At 32.1% G+C, this 16,835-nt stretch overlaps 1 protein-coding gene across 4 annotated transcripts in view; it reads left to right on the top strand.

Annotated features, from left to right (window-relative positions):
- Nucleotides 1-3,988: 3,988 nt before the first annotated feature.
- LOC127703770 (macrophage mannose receptor 1-like) overlaps nt 3,989-16,835 on the top strand; it is a 31,055-nt gene continuing 18,208 nt past the window's right edge. For all 4 annotated transcript variants that reach the window (XM_052207850.1, XM_052207851.1, XM_052207849.1 and 1 more), the window contains exons 1-5: nt 3,989-4,085; nt 9,993-10,141; nt 13,311-13,429; nt 15,676-15,794; nt 16,666-16,768. In XM_052207850.1, coding sequence (XP_052063810.1) covers nt 4,019-4,085; nt 9,993-10,141; nt 13,311-13,429; nt 15,676-15,794; nt 16,666-16,768 — 557 coding nt within the window. In that variant the 5' untranslated portion in view covers nt 3,989-4,018. The remainder of the gene's footprint in view (nt 4,086-9,992; nt 10,142-13,310; nt 13,430-15,675; nt 15,795-16,665; nt 16,769-16,835) is intronic.

Below are 16,835 nucleotides of genomic sequence, written 5' to 3'. Positions count from 1 at the left end.
ATTGTTACAGAAAATGATTTTTACGTGAAGATAGGTATATTTTTCTTCTGAAAAGGAATCAGACTTTCCAGCCAAAATATTAAAAGTTTCTCTTTTTATAAATATACGCATAGGAACCTTTCTACATTTTCGATTATCTTATTCAATTCTTTTTGAGCTAGCTAAATTTTCTTTGAAAGAAGTGAAACTTTAGACGACATAGAAATTCTTGGTTGTCTCTCGTTGGATGACAAATTTAAAAAATGTTTGCATACTACCCAATTTAATTCGATAGTCGCTCTCACCTGAGTGTAACATGTTTAACTTTAATGAAATTTTAACTTTTGAAGAAAGTTTTTTATGTGATATTTTCTTTAAATTCATTTTTTTTCTTTCTTCATCAACAATTTAATGATGATAAGAATAGTCTTTCAAATTTAAGTAACGATAAAATGTATAATGTACTATAACAAAGATTATAGGACCCCCTATTTTCACTGTCTTCCGCTCTCAAAATCCTAGGAGAAATACTGCTAAATTTAAAGAAATTCAAAACGTGATATACATTTAAAAGAAAGGAGATACAAAAAATGTCGAAGACAGAAGATATAAAGGCGGCAATAAAAAACAGAGGTCGAAGAAAGAAGATAACATGCGGTTATCGAAAACCATTAGTCGGAAAACGACTGACATCACGAGTCAGTTAACCGTTATGGAATACCTATAACACAGATGACGACAGATATGTCTTAATTGTCTCAAAAAGATACATATATACTACTTGCTTAAGACCATTGGGGTCAACTTTCTTCCAATACAGTTATGTTGAACAATAGAGGTCTCACACAATAAACAATAAATCCTTAAAAGTTCAATAGTTCCATATTCTGTATAAAACATCACAAAAGGAGGATTGTTACAGAAAATGATTTTTACGTGAAGATAGGTATAAAAAATTATTTTCTTCTGAAAAGGAATCAGACTATCCAGCCAAAATATTAAAAGTTTCTCTTTTTATCAATATACCCATAGGAACATTTCTACATTTTCGATTATCTTATTCAATTCTTTTTGAGCTAGCTAAATTTTCTTTGAAAGAAGTGAAACTTTAGACGACACAGAAATTCTTGGTTGTCTCTCTTTGGATGACAAATTTTTAAATATTTGCCTACTATTCAATTTAATTCGATTGTCGCTCTCACCTGAATGTAAAGAGGTTTTTAACTTTAATGAAATTTTTACTATTGAAGAATTTTTTTTATGTGATATTTTCTTTCAATTCCTTTTCTTTCTTTCTTTATCAACAATTTTAAAGATGATAAGAATAGTCTTTCAAATTTAAATAACGATAAAATGTATAATGTACTATAACAAAGATTATAGGACCCCCTATTTTCACTGTCTTCTGCTCTCAAAATCCTAGAAGAAAAACTGCTAAATTTAAAGAAATTCAAAACGTGATATACATTTAAAAGAAAGGAGATACAATAAATGTCGAAGACAGAAGATATAAAGGCGTCAATAAAAAACAGAGGTCGAAGAAAGAAGATAACATGCGGTTATCGAAAACCATTAGTCGGAAAACGACTGACATCACGAGTTGGTTAACCGTTATGGAATATCTATTTCACAGATGACGACAGATATGTCTCAATTGTCGTAACTACAATCCCGTCCTCTTCTCCTCGAATGTGACCGTCCAAATTGGACTTATTACCGGGTTTATAAAATTGAGAATGGAAATGGGGAATGTGTCAAAGAGACAACAACCCGACCACAGAACAGACAACAGCAGAAGGCCACCAACAGGTCTTCAATGCAGCGAGAAATTCCCGCACCCGGAGGCGTCCTTCAGCTGGCCCCTAAACAAATATATATACTAGTTCAGTGATAATGAACGCCATACTAAACTCCAAATTGTACACAAGAAACTAAAATTAAAAATAATACAAGACTAACAAAGGCTAGAGGCTCCTGACTTGGGACAGGCGCAAAAATGCGGCGGGGTTAAACTTATATGAGTAACACGACGGGTGCCATATGTTGAGAAGTCTTTACCTTTCCAAAGTACATGAGATCAACCCCGGTTTTGATGGGGTTCGTGTTGATTAGTCTTCCATTTTCTATGTTGTGTTTTGTATACTGTTGTTTGACTTTTGGTCTTTTTTTTTCGTTTTTTTTTTGTCATATCGTTGTCAGTTTATTTTCGATTTATTAGTTTGAAAGTCCGTTTAGGTATCTTTCGCCTCTCTTTTACAGAGAGTGCCATGACCAAAAGAAAGAAAAAACGAGAAGAAAGTCAACAGTTCTAAAAGTATTCTCTCCTTATTGACAAATTGGACTTTTATGATTTATACTTTATATGATGACTTTTATGTATGTTCTAATGTACTGTATCTAATTAACATAATCAGAGTCGAGCGGAGTGAGAAAGATTGGTATGAAAGTGTGAATGATCGTGTTAAATTTTGTAATGCCCGAAAGAGCCCTGTGATTAGGAAATGAAGAATTTGAATTTGAATTTTGAAAACGCTCAGCAACAAAAAACTAATCATAGGGTAACACTAAATCCACCAAGGATAAGTCGAAGATATTTTACGAATTCCAAAAATACAGAAACAAATACAGACAAACTTGATATTAACTCATTTCGAATTTCAGAAAATGCCGTTTTGTTTTTGCATTTACCATATGCCAAGGAAAATTAAAAACAGTTAAACATATATATTCAGTTGATATTTTATAATGTGTCTTTCTATGTTGTGATGTTACACTATTGTTTCAGAAAAAGGGTGAAGGTTTGTTTCCATTAAAACGTTTAAACCAGCTGCATTTGTTTGCACCTGTCCTAAGTCAGGAATCTGATGTTCAGTAGTTGTCGTTTGTTGATGTGGTTCATAAGTGTTTCTCGTTTCTCGTTTTTTATAGATTAGACCGTTGGTTTTCCCGTTTGAATGGTTTTACACTAGTAATTTTTGGGGCCCTTTATAGCTTACTGTTCGGTGTGAGCCAAGGCTCCGTGTTGAAGACCGTACTGTGACCTATAATGGTTTACTTTTATACATTTTGACTTGGATGGAGAGTTGTCTCATTGGCACTCATACCACATCTTCTTATATCTATATATAGCAATAAACTTTTTTTTCTACTAAAAATAAAAGATCAGCCACTGAAAATCAACGATGGATATACATTGTATTATATATGTGTACTGTGTACGCAAAAAGATCCCAAAATATTATAGTCTAAAAAACTAAGTATTCGTATATGATATACATACATGTATCTACAAATACTTGATTGTGATTGGTCCGTTCGAATTTTTTCCTTGGTTTACTCTTATAATGACTGAAGCTTACTGCAGTGAACATAAAGAGGTGCGTAAATAATTCAAACTATACGGTGGGCTTCAAGTGTGAACAAGCCAAAAATTATGATTAACAATAAAAATATTCGAACGAGACAAAAATAATTATATGTTATGATAGTCAAAATAGTAAAAAAAAGGATTCAAAACAAAAGATACAAAACAAATATAATTCGAAAATATTTACTCCGAAAAATAACTAATACGAAAATCGTCGTATTAATTTTGTTGTTTACATATGGACATGAAACCATTTTTTTTTAATAATTAATGTGAATACAAATGAGCAATGACAAGCAGTGATGAAAATGCAACATCATATATTTATGATATTGTTTATGTTACTGAAGCCACGACCTCTTAATTCATCCATCCCCTAAAGCTACTGTAAAACACTGTAACTTTGCATGTGGTACAAGATACGTTTACTATGTCGCTGTCATTTTGATATTTTTCATTATCTTAACATCTTGTCCTTATAAGTGTAAAAAGTAGTTCCGTGACGCAAAAACAGCTTTACTAATAAATACTTTAGTTGCAACATCCGTCAATTTAGACACTTTAATTTATTTAAAAGTTTAATTCGTTGTTTTAATTCAGGATGTTTATGTTACTTGATTAAAAAACTTTCGATGTATCGGAGTGTTCCGAACGGACAATAAAATTGATACGATGTTAACAAGAAATTTATTAGGGATTGTACTTTTATATTGTCTGTGTCATGTTTGTGTAATTGCAGGTAAGTGTTATTTTCAATATTAAATCATCTTTTTTGTAGTATGTGTATAAATGAGGGTTTGGATGGGGGTTCTTGATTTCTGTATTTTTTTAGTTTTCATACTATTTTTCTCTCTTCTTTATAAATTTTGCCTGTTATTCTTTATTCATTATGTTTTAGCACCCCGTTATTCTCTATCTTGTTTTTTTTTTTTTTGCCTCTTTTTTTCCATTCTGTATTTTTTTACCCATTTTCTATAGTGTTTGCCCATTATTTTCTATCCTAAACCCCATCAAGACCCTCATAAATTGAACACCGGAAATAAAGCAACCATATACGAAACGAATGCTATCATTTACCATATTCTTGAACATCTCCTCATACGAAACCATTGTTTAGCCTTGTTTCTTTGTATTTTCGAATATACCCCAAGCATTGGTCACTTGGCGTAACGAGTTTTTTCCCCCAGAAATATCAATATACTTAATTATGCTTTTGTTATATGGTAATATGGTGCTTGTAATATTGGTCGATCAACACTCAGAAACCACAAATCTGCTTTTTTCAAAGTTCATGTTTTAAATTCCAGTAATGCAATAAAACTATATACAATGTAAGATATTTTTAGAAAAAAAATTTAAAAAAAGGTTACTATCTTTTTAATTATGGTTGGGTTTCTGTCTAATTGACGTATAGTATACCGTTCATCTCCTTTAATATATAGACAATCTAAATAGTATAAGCTATCACAAACGATGGTGATACATAATGCTATTTCGCTTACTGGTATTAAGATTCATTTAAACTAAAATTTAGAAAAAAAATAAAGTTTGACGACCGCGCTATTTCAACGACCAGCCAGCCATCCCGTCGCAATAACTGTAATGACGTATAATCTGCCTATTTCATAAATATCTATATAAAGTGTCCGTCATACCCGCGCTTGAGCGGGTAACTTTCAAGTATATAAAAAGTTATTATAAATTGATTCTGAATATGTTATTCTTTTCTGTTCGGTTCAGAAACTGACAGAAATGCTCGCTAAGTAGTTTTATCCTGACGAGTATAAATGAAAATGTACATGTATGTAAGGCTTTCTGATGCGATGTTTTACTTTAGAATAGAGGTTTTCGTGTGAAATTTATGAATACATGGACAAGACGCGAGCGACATGACGACCTTCGTCGTACCATCTTAAACACATTTTTCAGGAAACATTAGATATAGATATCAAACATAAAAGCGCATACTAAGGCCAAACAAAAATGTATGTGTTTTCAGGGTTTCCTCCATAAGAAAAATACGGTAGGTAAATAGGAAACATTTTTATGATGCTCATTTTTTTACCTTGAGTATATGATATGGATAGCTGCAAATTTGTCATGATTCATCACCAATTATGCCAATAGAATTTTTGGGATAGGCAATTTTTCCCACACAGCTAGTGAATGTATACAGTATGGATTTTACTTATTGTTGAAGGCCGTACGGTGACCAATAGTTGCCTTCATCCACGTGATTTGGACTCTTTGGAGTAGTTGTTTCGTTGGCAACCATACCATATTTCCTTATTTCTATATATACAGGTAGGGTAACCATAAACACATTTTTTTTTATCTTGGCCTAATATGTTTGTCCATTTCACTTTTTTCATCCTTAAAAATGTTTGTAGTTATCATAAATATTTGTTAACCTCAAACGAATCTTTCTTAGCACCAGTTGGTAAAAAGCTTAACCCCTCTTGTTGAGTTACAAATGTAGTTGTATTATGTGTCGTCGATTGACCTTTGTCCCATATCGACATACATATGTACAATAAATATAGGAATTTACGCTTTAAAGTATTTTTGTAGTAGAAATATGCCCTAGGGTGTTGAATTTGTCATGCGTAGTGATCTAACGGACTGATGGACAGGATTAAATTCATTCTAGAATGGGAGGAAATTCTGTATTTCTGGAGACTGCTTATATCAGATTTTTTTTCTAGAATTTCAGTTGCGTTTTAATAACGTGGATAATTTCAATTATATATTACTTTGCATTTATGTCTATACTTAATATACATTTTTTAAAAGGTCATGCAACACAAAATGTAAAATACAAATATACAAACACGTGACCATAATAAAACTTTGAAAACTAATTAAAGAACGAGCACCATTAATCCTAGGTGAATTAGGCAAATTATTCTTAGACTAGCTCCATTTTAGCACCCATCGTTTTGCTTATGAAAATAAATACAAATGCATCAGGATATAATTCGTATATAAGTGGTAGGTCAGGAACGAAGAAAAAAGGACGAGATTTATAGCTTCGAATAAAATGGATCATGTCTGTGGTCATCTGGGGAATAGTTTAGAGGTAATGTTCGATCAAATTATCATTCCATCTGTAAAATATTCGAAGAGATGTTTTTAACTTTACCAATAATTATCCATAATTCGGTAGATTAATTGTCAAATACGGAAAGAAACACTGTTGGTTGTGACGACCTTTAGAACTTCGCATCAAATGGGAGATATGCAGTTGCAACTGCAAGTTCCCTGCATAAAAGTGGAAAACGAGAATGTTGAAGTCTCATCACTAGTCGTAAAGTTTTGTTTTCAGATGTCGGATTTCTTGCTGTAAGTCAATAGACGAGACAGTGGTCTCGATCGTATCTGATGTGACTCTTAATAAAAAAATCTCATCATTAGTCGTAAAGTTATGTTTTCAGATGTCGGTTTTCTTGCTGTAAGTCTATAGACGAGACAGTGGTCTCGAGCGTATCTGATGTGACTCTTAAAAAAAAAGTCTCATCATTAGTCGTAAAGTTATGTTTATTAAATATCGTTTTCTTGCTGTAAGTCAATAGACGAGGCATTGGTCTCGAGCGTATCTGATGTGACTCTTAAACAAAAAGTGAATACTCAATTCATTTCGTATTGCAATATTTTAGATTTTCAATTATTTAAATATTATTTGATTGTTCACTTTATATTTATATACCATGCAATTGCAAAACCAGGGTTGCAACACACCGGTATAAGATGTCCTAACATGATTGTGGTTGTTTGTTTATACCCTTTTTGGTTTTGATGCTATAATTTAAATGTTATGTATTTTTCTTCCAAAACTTGAGGGTCCATGGGGAAGGATGTTTCATAATTACGTGCAGAATTAGATACCGTACATTTATATTGTCTTGAAATATATTTATATGTTTCTTATAACAAAACTGTCCAAAAATGTCTATTTAACATGTCATAAACAATTGTACTGTTATATTTATAGATATGCATATATGTCTACAAATGTATATTTATTGTTATATCAAATTAAGCGCGAGGTATGACATAATACCGATACTAAACACAAAACCTGGTTTGACCTTTTTACTCGTACACATCTGCACATGTCGCGTATTTCAACAGTGGATGTTGCGGACAAACTTATTTTGACCTACCTAATTGAAAAGACATTTAGCTTATATTGTTTTATCATGGTTTGTGTCTGGTTAATGTCATGTACGCAGTATACACATATTTTCATAAATAATCTTACCTGAATAATGGTTCCATTGTATCTGTAAATAATTGAAAATTCGCAACATCGACTCTATGTCTAGATTTAAGAAAGAATTGAAAAAATAGTCTTCAGACTAAAGTTGTAACGTATTATCTATACGGTCCATGGAAACTGAATATTATTTAACTCAAGTGCGATTTCTGCTTTGTTCTTAAACTCTGACCTTTTCAAAGCTAACATTATACTGGATCATTCTTATCGGTGTAGGTCAAATAATGAGGATGTTCATCGTTTCGCCTTCGTTTGCCCGAAATACACTACATGTAGTGAAACTTTACTCAACAATCTTAATTGGCTTTTCGAACTAATTGTTTTCGATTCTAATCTGTTAACTTGTGGAGACTTTTAACTATCAAATGAAAACAAATCTGATAATTTTCAAACATGTCCATGATTTTATCACAAGTTCAAAAAGATTGCTTGTACCTTCATAAAGTGGCATTGACACTGACATGAACCAACACATTCGTCTATATCACCGACAAAACCTATGTCATCATCACAGAATAATAGGATTTCTCAATCTTAATAAAAAATTTAACAATAGACCTTTTTTTTTCTTCTTTATTCACTTTTTTTTCTTGTTACAAATTTTCAATCTCAGGATATGAAACAAAAAGGATCTCCTTCGTCAGGCCAAAACCTCAAGTTTTCGAACAAATATTGACAAGTTTTATGCCAATATATATATTTTATTTTTATATTCAGGGGTGGCGCCTCTCTTAAGAAAAAGGTTGCCTGTCCAATTTGTGATGCCCTTAATTCCAATCTTTCCATATAGTACAGCATTTTTCACTTTATAAAGATTAAGTAATGAAATGAAAAATTGAGTAAAAACGATAAAATAACTGGCTATATGTGGTAGCATAATTCGGGTAGTTAAAAACCCAAAACCTGTGCCATCTTTTTGATTTGCCATCTACAGTATCTCTGCAGATATAATGAAATATCATATATTTACATTTTCTAGGACACAGTCATGTAATACAATTTTCTCGAATATAGGTCATCGTTTTTGGTTTACTGGTGTTTTTTTTTTATGTTTTTTTTATGTATATACATATTTCACTTAAAGGAGACTGTCGAAAAGGAATGTAAATTGAACATGTCATGAATAAGTTATTGTATGGTTTGTAGTCGCCTAAATATTCACTAGTGTCTTAAAAGATCAACCAATCAGGTATCGATAATCTGGAATTGACGATACTGCACAGACATGAACACATTATTGTGCAACGATATGTATGTTGTATATACAAGTTTTAATATTGTAAAAGTTATAATGTGTACCCACTTTTGTAAAAGTGATTATGATTTTGACAATTGAATATTTTTCACCAGTTTATCTTTAATAATATACAAGCTTGATGATTTACTCAAACATTTATAAATACAACCTTACATTAAGACCAATCCTACTATTGAGTAAAGTTGCAAATAAAAACATTAGATTCGGATAGATTATATCCATATGATTTTGGTTATACACGATTTTAAGTCCACAAAATATTTCAAAACGTTCCTACTTTTTATCGGTGCTATGTATGGATCACATTGACCTATAATTGTTTACTTTTTACACATTGTGACTTGGATGGATAGTTGCCTCATTGGCACTCATACCACATCTTCTTATTTATATCAGTAATACGCTAAATCCTAGAAAATGCGCTTATTTTTCGCTATAGATAAAAGTTCTGTAAAACACTGATAACTTGTACAAAGTTCTGTACCAAAATGCAAATTGTATATAGCATATATATATAAAAGTACATTTTGACATCGCCGATAAATTGAAAACAAATTGCCTGTCTTCAATAAAGACATATTTTACACAAATGTACTAGACTAAGTAAATAAAAAAAAGAAGATATATATTGGGGCTAATCTAACTCTGTAAATTCATGGAATATTATCCTCTACTTAATGAAATATAGGAAATATCAAACAACAAATGCGGAACAGTGCTACAGCATAACACTAGTCTAGCATTACAAAAGAGAGGCTAAAGATACCAAAGGGACATTCAAACTGATTGGTCGTTAAAAACATCTGACAAAGCCATAGCAAACACCGAAAAACTATCATAAGACAAGCAGCAGTACACAAAACACAACACGATAGGAAACCAATGACTGACCAACACTAACTGCACCAAAACCCGGGTGTTATCTCAGGTGCTCCGGAAGGGTAAGCAGATCTTGCTTCATATGTGGCACCCGTTTAGTCTTTGAAAATAACATCCACATAAATTTGCATGTTTAACATTATAAAATAATAAAAGCTCTCAATAATAAGATAATTGTTGAAATGAGTAATAGTATGCAAGAATAAAATTACAATCACTGATAATACTTGTAGATCCAAGATGTCCACTGCATTGGATTAAGATTGGCACACACTGCTATCGTACCAGATATAATTATGCTATAAAGACTTGGGAAGATGGTCGACGCTGGTGCCAAACACAAGATGCAGATTTAGCCAAATTTGACAGCGTTGAACAACAGGTTATTTTCATTCTCTCTGTACTATTTATTATTTATTTTGCGTTTTATTGAGGGTGTTGTCTTTTTTGTGTCATTTTTTCCAGGATAAATCCTCTTGTTAATCTGTCTGGTTTTTTTTTCTCATTTTGAGTAGATTGCTTTAAAGATCTTTCATAAAATTATGTTGAACAGACGTCTGTGTAGTTTGATTCTAAAGTTCGTGGGTACTTTTGCTCATGCAGTGCAGTTAAAATTGACTAATTGATTGTATGTTCCATCCTGTTGAATATCACTATTTTCTATAATAAGACTTAAGTTCCGCGTATGTAATTGTCTCGTCCTCTGGTTTATGGTGGAAGTTGACTCATTGGCAATAAAACCACATTCCTATCGAATTAATTGCAGTTGTTCTTACCGAGTTCACGGAAATTTGAGATGTTCCTCCAAGTGACCAATATTGGACATTTTGCTACCTATTGGCCTGTTTCCCTAACCTTTTGGTAATACCAATCTCTGTTATTGTTCAGTATACGGAGTGTTCATTGATAAAGTAAAACAAAATTGCATCTCAAATCTGTTGTTCAGTATCAGGTGTTCATTGGTAAAGTAAAGGAGTTGCATCTGAAATCAGTTGTAATCTTCATGAATACCAACTTTTCGTTCACTAACAACACATGTCATAACTTGTTTTCATACAGTTATCTGAAATCAAGTAAGTTTTCAATGATATGTTTCTTAATATATGTTGTTATATTTATCTAGAACTCAAAATTTAAGATATTTTTTACATTCATGTAAGATACACGAATGAACATCTATATTTATGAAATGTCACCTACATGACTTGGCCAGTGACCCTTAGGGTAATCTACTTATTTGATGTGACGTGGGTGTTGTAATAATATATATCTACACTTAAAGATAATCATGTAAATTTCTTCTTTCACTTTTATTAAATTTAGTATTATGTGTATATAACGTGTCTAACGTTTATTTTAACCATTTTGTGATGCATTTTTTATTTTTACTTGGAAATTGATAAATTTGTAAAAAAGAGTTTTAAAAGCTTAGTGTAAACAATATTTTACTATGATTTATGTAAACCAACTAATTTTTGCGAACGATTTATTTTCGCGATTTTCGCGAGTAGAAAAATAACGCGAATATAAGTCGTCGCGAATATGTAAAACTTAGATCTTTCCATATTTAAATACAAGTAAATTAGAAAGTCGCGAAATTAAATCGCCACGAAGTGGAATAAAAAGGACTAAACGCGAAATAAAGTATCCGCGAAAATAAGTTGGTTTACAGTATACAAATTACAATATAAATTCACATTCACAAATAGGATTCAGAAACAAGCAACAAGTGCTTATGTTAATCTGTTTCCTTGTTAAATTGGATACAATAAACGCAAATAAATCAAAACTACATGCTGTGTTACATAATGAAACTGTTGATAATTTTAAAAAGCTTGACACAATGATGCAAAATTTTCTGTTAAACCATGCTCTACATATCCACCACCAAACTTTCAGGAAATTATAGAAGTATTAAATTATCAAACAAAAATTATCCAGAATTGAGTTATGAAAATGAAAAATGTAATTATAATTATTAATCAGACACAATTATAATGGTGCAATTGAAACATGTAATGCCTGTGAAAAAATTAGAATACATTTGACAATAAGACATTTATCAATATTCGCAAAACTCTGTCAAAACTGAAAATCACTCTTCATCCTTTTCCCGACCAAACTGACTCGCTCCTATGATAATAAAATAATTCAAATAGTATACATAAAAGCTATCAAAACTATACAACTGTTAAAATATCTTTATTAAAGCATTCTTGCATGTGGTATTAGTTTTAAACAGCCAGACCAAGTTTCATAATGATGGTTATGATGCTACTTTGAAATGTTGTCCTTCTTTTCTTATCTTTTCCTTCTCAAGTAGTGTGATTTGTTTTAAAGAAAAAGGCAATTATCGAGAAATAAAAAAAATTAATTGTGTGTCATTGTCATTCCCACATTTCAGGTTACGATCTCCTCTGATCATTTGTAAGCCCCTTCTATGCATCTTGTACCCGAACAACACAAAAGAAAACTGTAAAATATCGTTTCATCTCGGCTTCTAGTAAATGTTATACAACTAATATGTTTGTCCATTTTACTAGTTCCCTGACTACAAAATAAGAAAATTATTAAATTTGGTAACAAAGCACATGAAAATAATTGACTTGATTATTTTTATGAGTGAAGAAGACTCTATGGAAGAATGTTTCAGAAAAATTACGTGCTTTTGATGGACCTTTCAATTCGGTTGTCAGCTATGGCTTTTCAACTTTATACACTACACAGTCACAGAATCTTATCAAGCGGAAGTTTTCTAATCAAATGGTCCTTTCAAAAATTTAAACGCAAATTTATTTGCGGCAACTCATAAAAAGACTTCTTTTGTATTGAAAAAAGTAATACTCACTGGAACTGTGATGACAAGATTAAAACTGTTTTAATGTTCTCCTTGACACTATCTATGTTTTGCAATAAATTTAATCAACAGGTTGTAGGTATTCATATGTGTATTAATTGCAGACTATTTGTACTTGCTTTTAGAAATTGCGAGTACTCTTAGATTTGTACTTTTGTATCCTTTGACTTTCCAACTGTTAGTACTTTGATCATACGATGTGCTGTTACACCATTGTGCCTGGTTATGCGGAGGGTGAAGCGTGTACACATTTTTATGAGCATGTCCCACGTCAGGAGCCTGTAACCCAGTAGTTGTCGTTGGTGTCTGTCTGTCATAATTGGCTTTTCGTTTATTATATAAGCATTGATCAAACTTTTAGTTTTCTCGATTTGAATCGTTTATCAATTTACCGGGGTTTATAGCTGACCATACGGTAAGGGGTTTCTTTTTTGTTGAATACCGTATAGTGACCCGCAATTGTTTGCATCCTCGTCCTCCGGTCTGTGTTTGATTGGTGTCTCATTAGCAATCCAACCGCAAATGTAAAAGACTACTTACGAAAACAAGCTTAACATTTTTGTCTGACAGAACAGACGAACAAGTCCCATACGCATTTACTACACTACGATTAGATATGCACTGTTATTTTAAAGCTATGTCATTTTTCAACAAAATTGTGCGAAATGTCATTGATTTAGTTTTTATATTATAGGATGAAGTGAAAAACTATGATGGATTATTAGCTATGGGAGTATCGTTTTGGGTTGGATTACATCTTGTTGGAGAGGACTGGAAATGGGCCGATAACTCAACTGTTGATAGCCTTGTTCGGTAAGTACCTACTGCACTTTTCTTGAATGACTAACTAGATCAGCTATGAAAGCATGATTATACGGCTGATATTGACGTAACATTAATTTTACATCAATATCATTAGGAAAGCATTTGTTAAAAGTATTGATATCCGTGATGAAGCAGAACTAGTTCTGACAACAAGGTCGGAGGAAAAGAATTAGTATCCGTGATGACGAAGTAATAGTTTTGACAACAAGGTCAGAGGAAAAGAATCGGTATCCATGATGAAGCAGAATTAGTTTTAACATCAAGGTCAGAAGAAAAGCTTTGGTATCCGTGATGAAGCAGACCAACAGTTACTTCTGACATCAAAATCATAAGGAAAACATTGGTATCCTTGATGAACAGAATTAGTTCTAACATCAAGGTCATAAAGGAAAGCACGGGTATCCGTGTTGAAGCAGAACAACTTATGACACCAAAATCACAAAGAAAGCATTGCTATCCGTGATGAAGCAAAATTAGTTCTAACATCCAGATCAGAAGGAAAGCACTGGTATCCGTGATAAAGCAGAACAACGTATGACATCAAAATCTTGAGGAAAGCATTGGTATTCGTAATGATGCAGAATTAGTTCTGACAACAAGGTCATAAGGAAATCATTGGTATTCGTGATGGTGCAGAATTAGTTCTAACATCAAGGTCACAAGGAAAGCATTGGTATTCGTATTGAAGCAGAATTAGTTCTTACATCAAGGTCACAAGGAAAGTATTGGTATCCGTCATTAGGCAGAATTAGTTTTAACATCAAGGACACACATGATATCCGTGGTGAAGCAGAGCACTTTATGACATCAAAATCATAAGTAAAGCATCGATATCCGTGATGAAGCAGAAAAACTTGTGTCATCAAAGTCGTAAGAAAAGCATTGGTTTTCGTGATGAAGCAGAATTAGTTCTAACATCAAGGTCAGAAGGAAAACGTTGGTATCCGTGATGAAGCAGAATTACAAAACGTAATTTTGACAACAAGACTATAAAAGAAGCATCAATATTGACATTGATGCAGAATCATCTATATGTTTATATTATTTTGGGTCGCTCGAGCATATTTTTATCCCTTAAATCGGATAACAATTGATATTCTTCGAGTTCGTATTTTGAATTTAATTCAAACATGGAAGGTAAACGGGACAATAAACCGTTAATTGAAGAAAGACAGATGACACCAAAAAGAAACAGTGACGAATAGACAAGCAACATTCCACAAAACATCAAAGAAAACTATAAAACTCTAGTAGTAGCAAGAACCCAACATCAACCAGCAGTGAACTCATGTGCTCCGAGAAAAATAACTACTACGTTTTTCAGTCATTACAATAAGTACTGGTTTTAAAGGAAAATAACCTTTCTTTTATGTAGAGTCTATAGTGGTCAATATCTAAACGATTGTATAAACTATTATAAATAATTGCTTTTTTATCTGAGGCTATTTACAAAGTACACTTCAACGTTACAGCAGGGACTGGAAAGGTAATGACTATTTATCATGACTGTTTTAAATTAAACAGGTTAATGTACTCTCGATGTTTTACCTTAAAAAAAACTGAAAAGCTACTTCCACCAAACAAATTGACTTCCATGTAGCTAGAAATCTGTATTTGCAGTCAAATGATGTATTTTGTCTATACATTTTCAGTACTGGAATTGATTAGTTGTACTAATATTTCCTTAGATGTATTTTTCAAAACCTTTCGAAATTTGGTCTTCAATGCTCTTCAACTTTATTTGGCCTTTTTTACTTTTTTTATTCTGGCGTCATTTATGAGTCTTTTGTAGACGAAACGCGCATCTGACGTAATTTGTTTTTAATTCTGGTATCTCTGATGAGATTTTTTAGGTCGCTACTGCCGGAGGCAATGATAGCCAATTGTAAATTGTATCAATGTTTAACTATTTCGCTTATTTATCAGTGGTAGTTTTCAGGTCAGTTCCGACCTGATTGGTAGCTTTCATTATAATAATGTTTTTATTCTCATTAATAAACCAATTTTGATCTGAAACGGTCATTTTAATCTGAACAGCTCTTTAAAACTGAACCATCGTGTTGTCTTAGTAGTACTTAATATACCGATTTGGATAAGTTTGAAATTTGACTGATAGGCTAAACATGAATTAATAATATATTGATCAGGCTTTTCAGATAATGTTCAGTTCAAAATTACCATTTCAGACGAAAATTTATTTACTAGTTTCATATATTTTATACTTTTTGTTTCAGTATGCGTGCTAATAAAATTTTGATAGGAGGATATAATTGCATAAAGCTTGATAATAGAAATGGAATGCTGGTTGCCAAATGTCATACAAAAAGAGGTGTACTGTGTCAGCGCCGAGCTGGTAAGAATTTGACGCAGAAATGTATATTATACTTTAACATATTTGATAAAAAATAAATTAAACCCATGGTCATTTTCAAAGACCAGACAGAAATAAGTTTGTCATATTAATGAATTTTTCGATCTAATTTGAGGTATAAATACTGGGGAAAATTCTTTAGAGTCCAAACAATTGCTGTATATGAATATTTAATGTGATGAGAAGAGCACACAATTTTGAATTTTTAAATTCTATGCTAGCAGTTCTCTACTTTAAATATGCATCCTGCTTCCTTTTTAAACTTCTTCCAAATTGGAAACAAATCTTAAGCAAGCAAGCACATACCCTCCCCGCAATATAAATTGGAATATCTTTAAGTAACCTGCTATTGTATTATTCTGTTTACTCTTAGGTGTGAATTTTTCTGTTATCATCTCAGAGGGTAATATTGTGTAATATAAAGTTATGTACATTTGTTATCAAGTAGTCGGTATAGTTCAAACGTCAAATGGTACACTATTAGGGACCAGGCATTTTTTCTCTGAAATGAGAAAATTGTACTGAAACAGCACGATTGAAGCTATCCCATAAGATACGATGATAATCTTCAACCGAAACAGCAAACTCCGTACATTGGTCGTTTCCGTTCAAGAACTATTTTCCATTAATTTAGAGTAGTATGCAGATCGGAGCTGGAACTACAATGGAGTTTGCTGAAACCAAGGCGATTACATGCTATCGTGTAATTTTTACGGGAATTATAACAATTTGAATATGTACACAAACTAGTCGTTTTATATGTCGTTCGTTCAAGCTAACGTTTTTTTATAACAGAAAATAAATACATCACAAGAAGATTTAATTCGTTTAATATCTATTTATCCTGTTTTAGGAAAACAGATCAGATGTAATTCAGCGGAAGATTGGCAATCATATGGCAACAAATGTTATAAAGTAACTGGCCATGAACAGAAAGGAAGTTGGAAGCAGGCAAAGTAAGACATGCATGTTTTATAGTCCTTTTGGTCATATAGCTCTTTAACTGTTTCAGTTTTTATATAT

The sequence above is a fragment of the Mytilus californianus genome, unplaced genomic scaffold, assembly GCF_021869535.1.
Source record: "Mytilus californianus isolate M0D057914Y unplaced genomic scaffold, xbMytCali1.0.p SCAF_50, whole genome shotgun sequence".
In the NCBI taxonomy this organism is placed as follows: Eukaryota; Metazoa; Mollusca; class Bivalvia; order Mytilida; family Mytilidae; genus Mytilus; species Mytilus californianus.
This window is presented reverse-complemented; position numbering and strand designations above follow the sequence as displayed.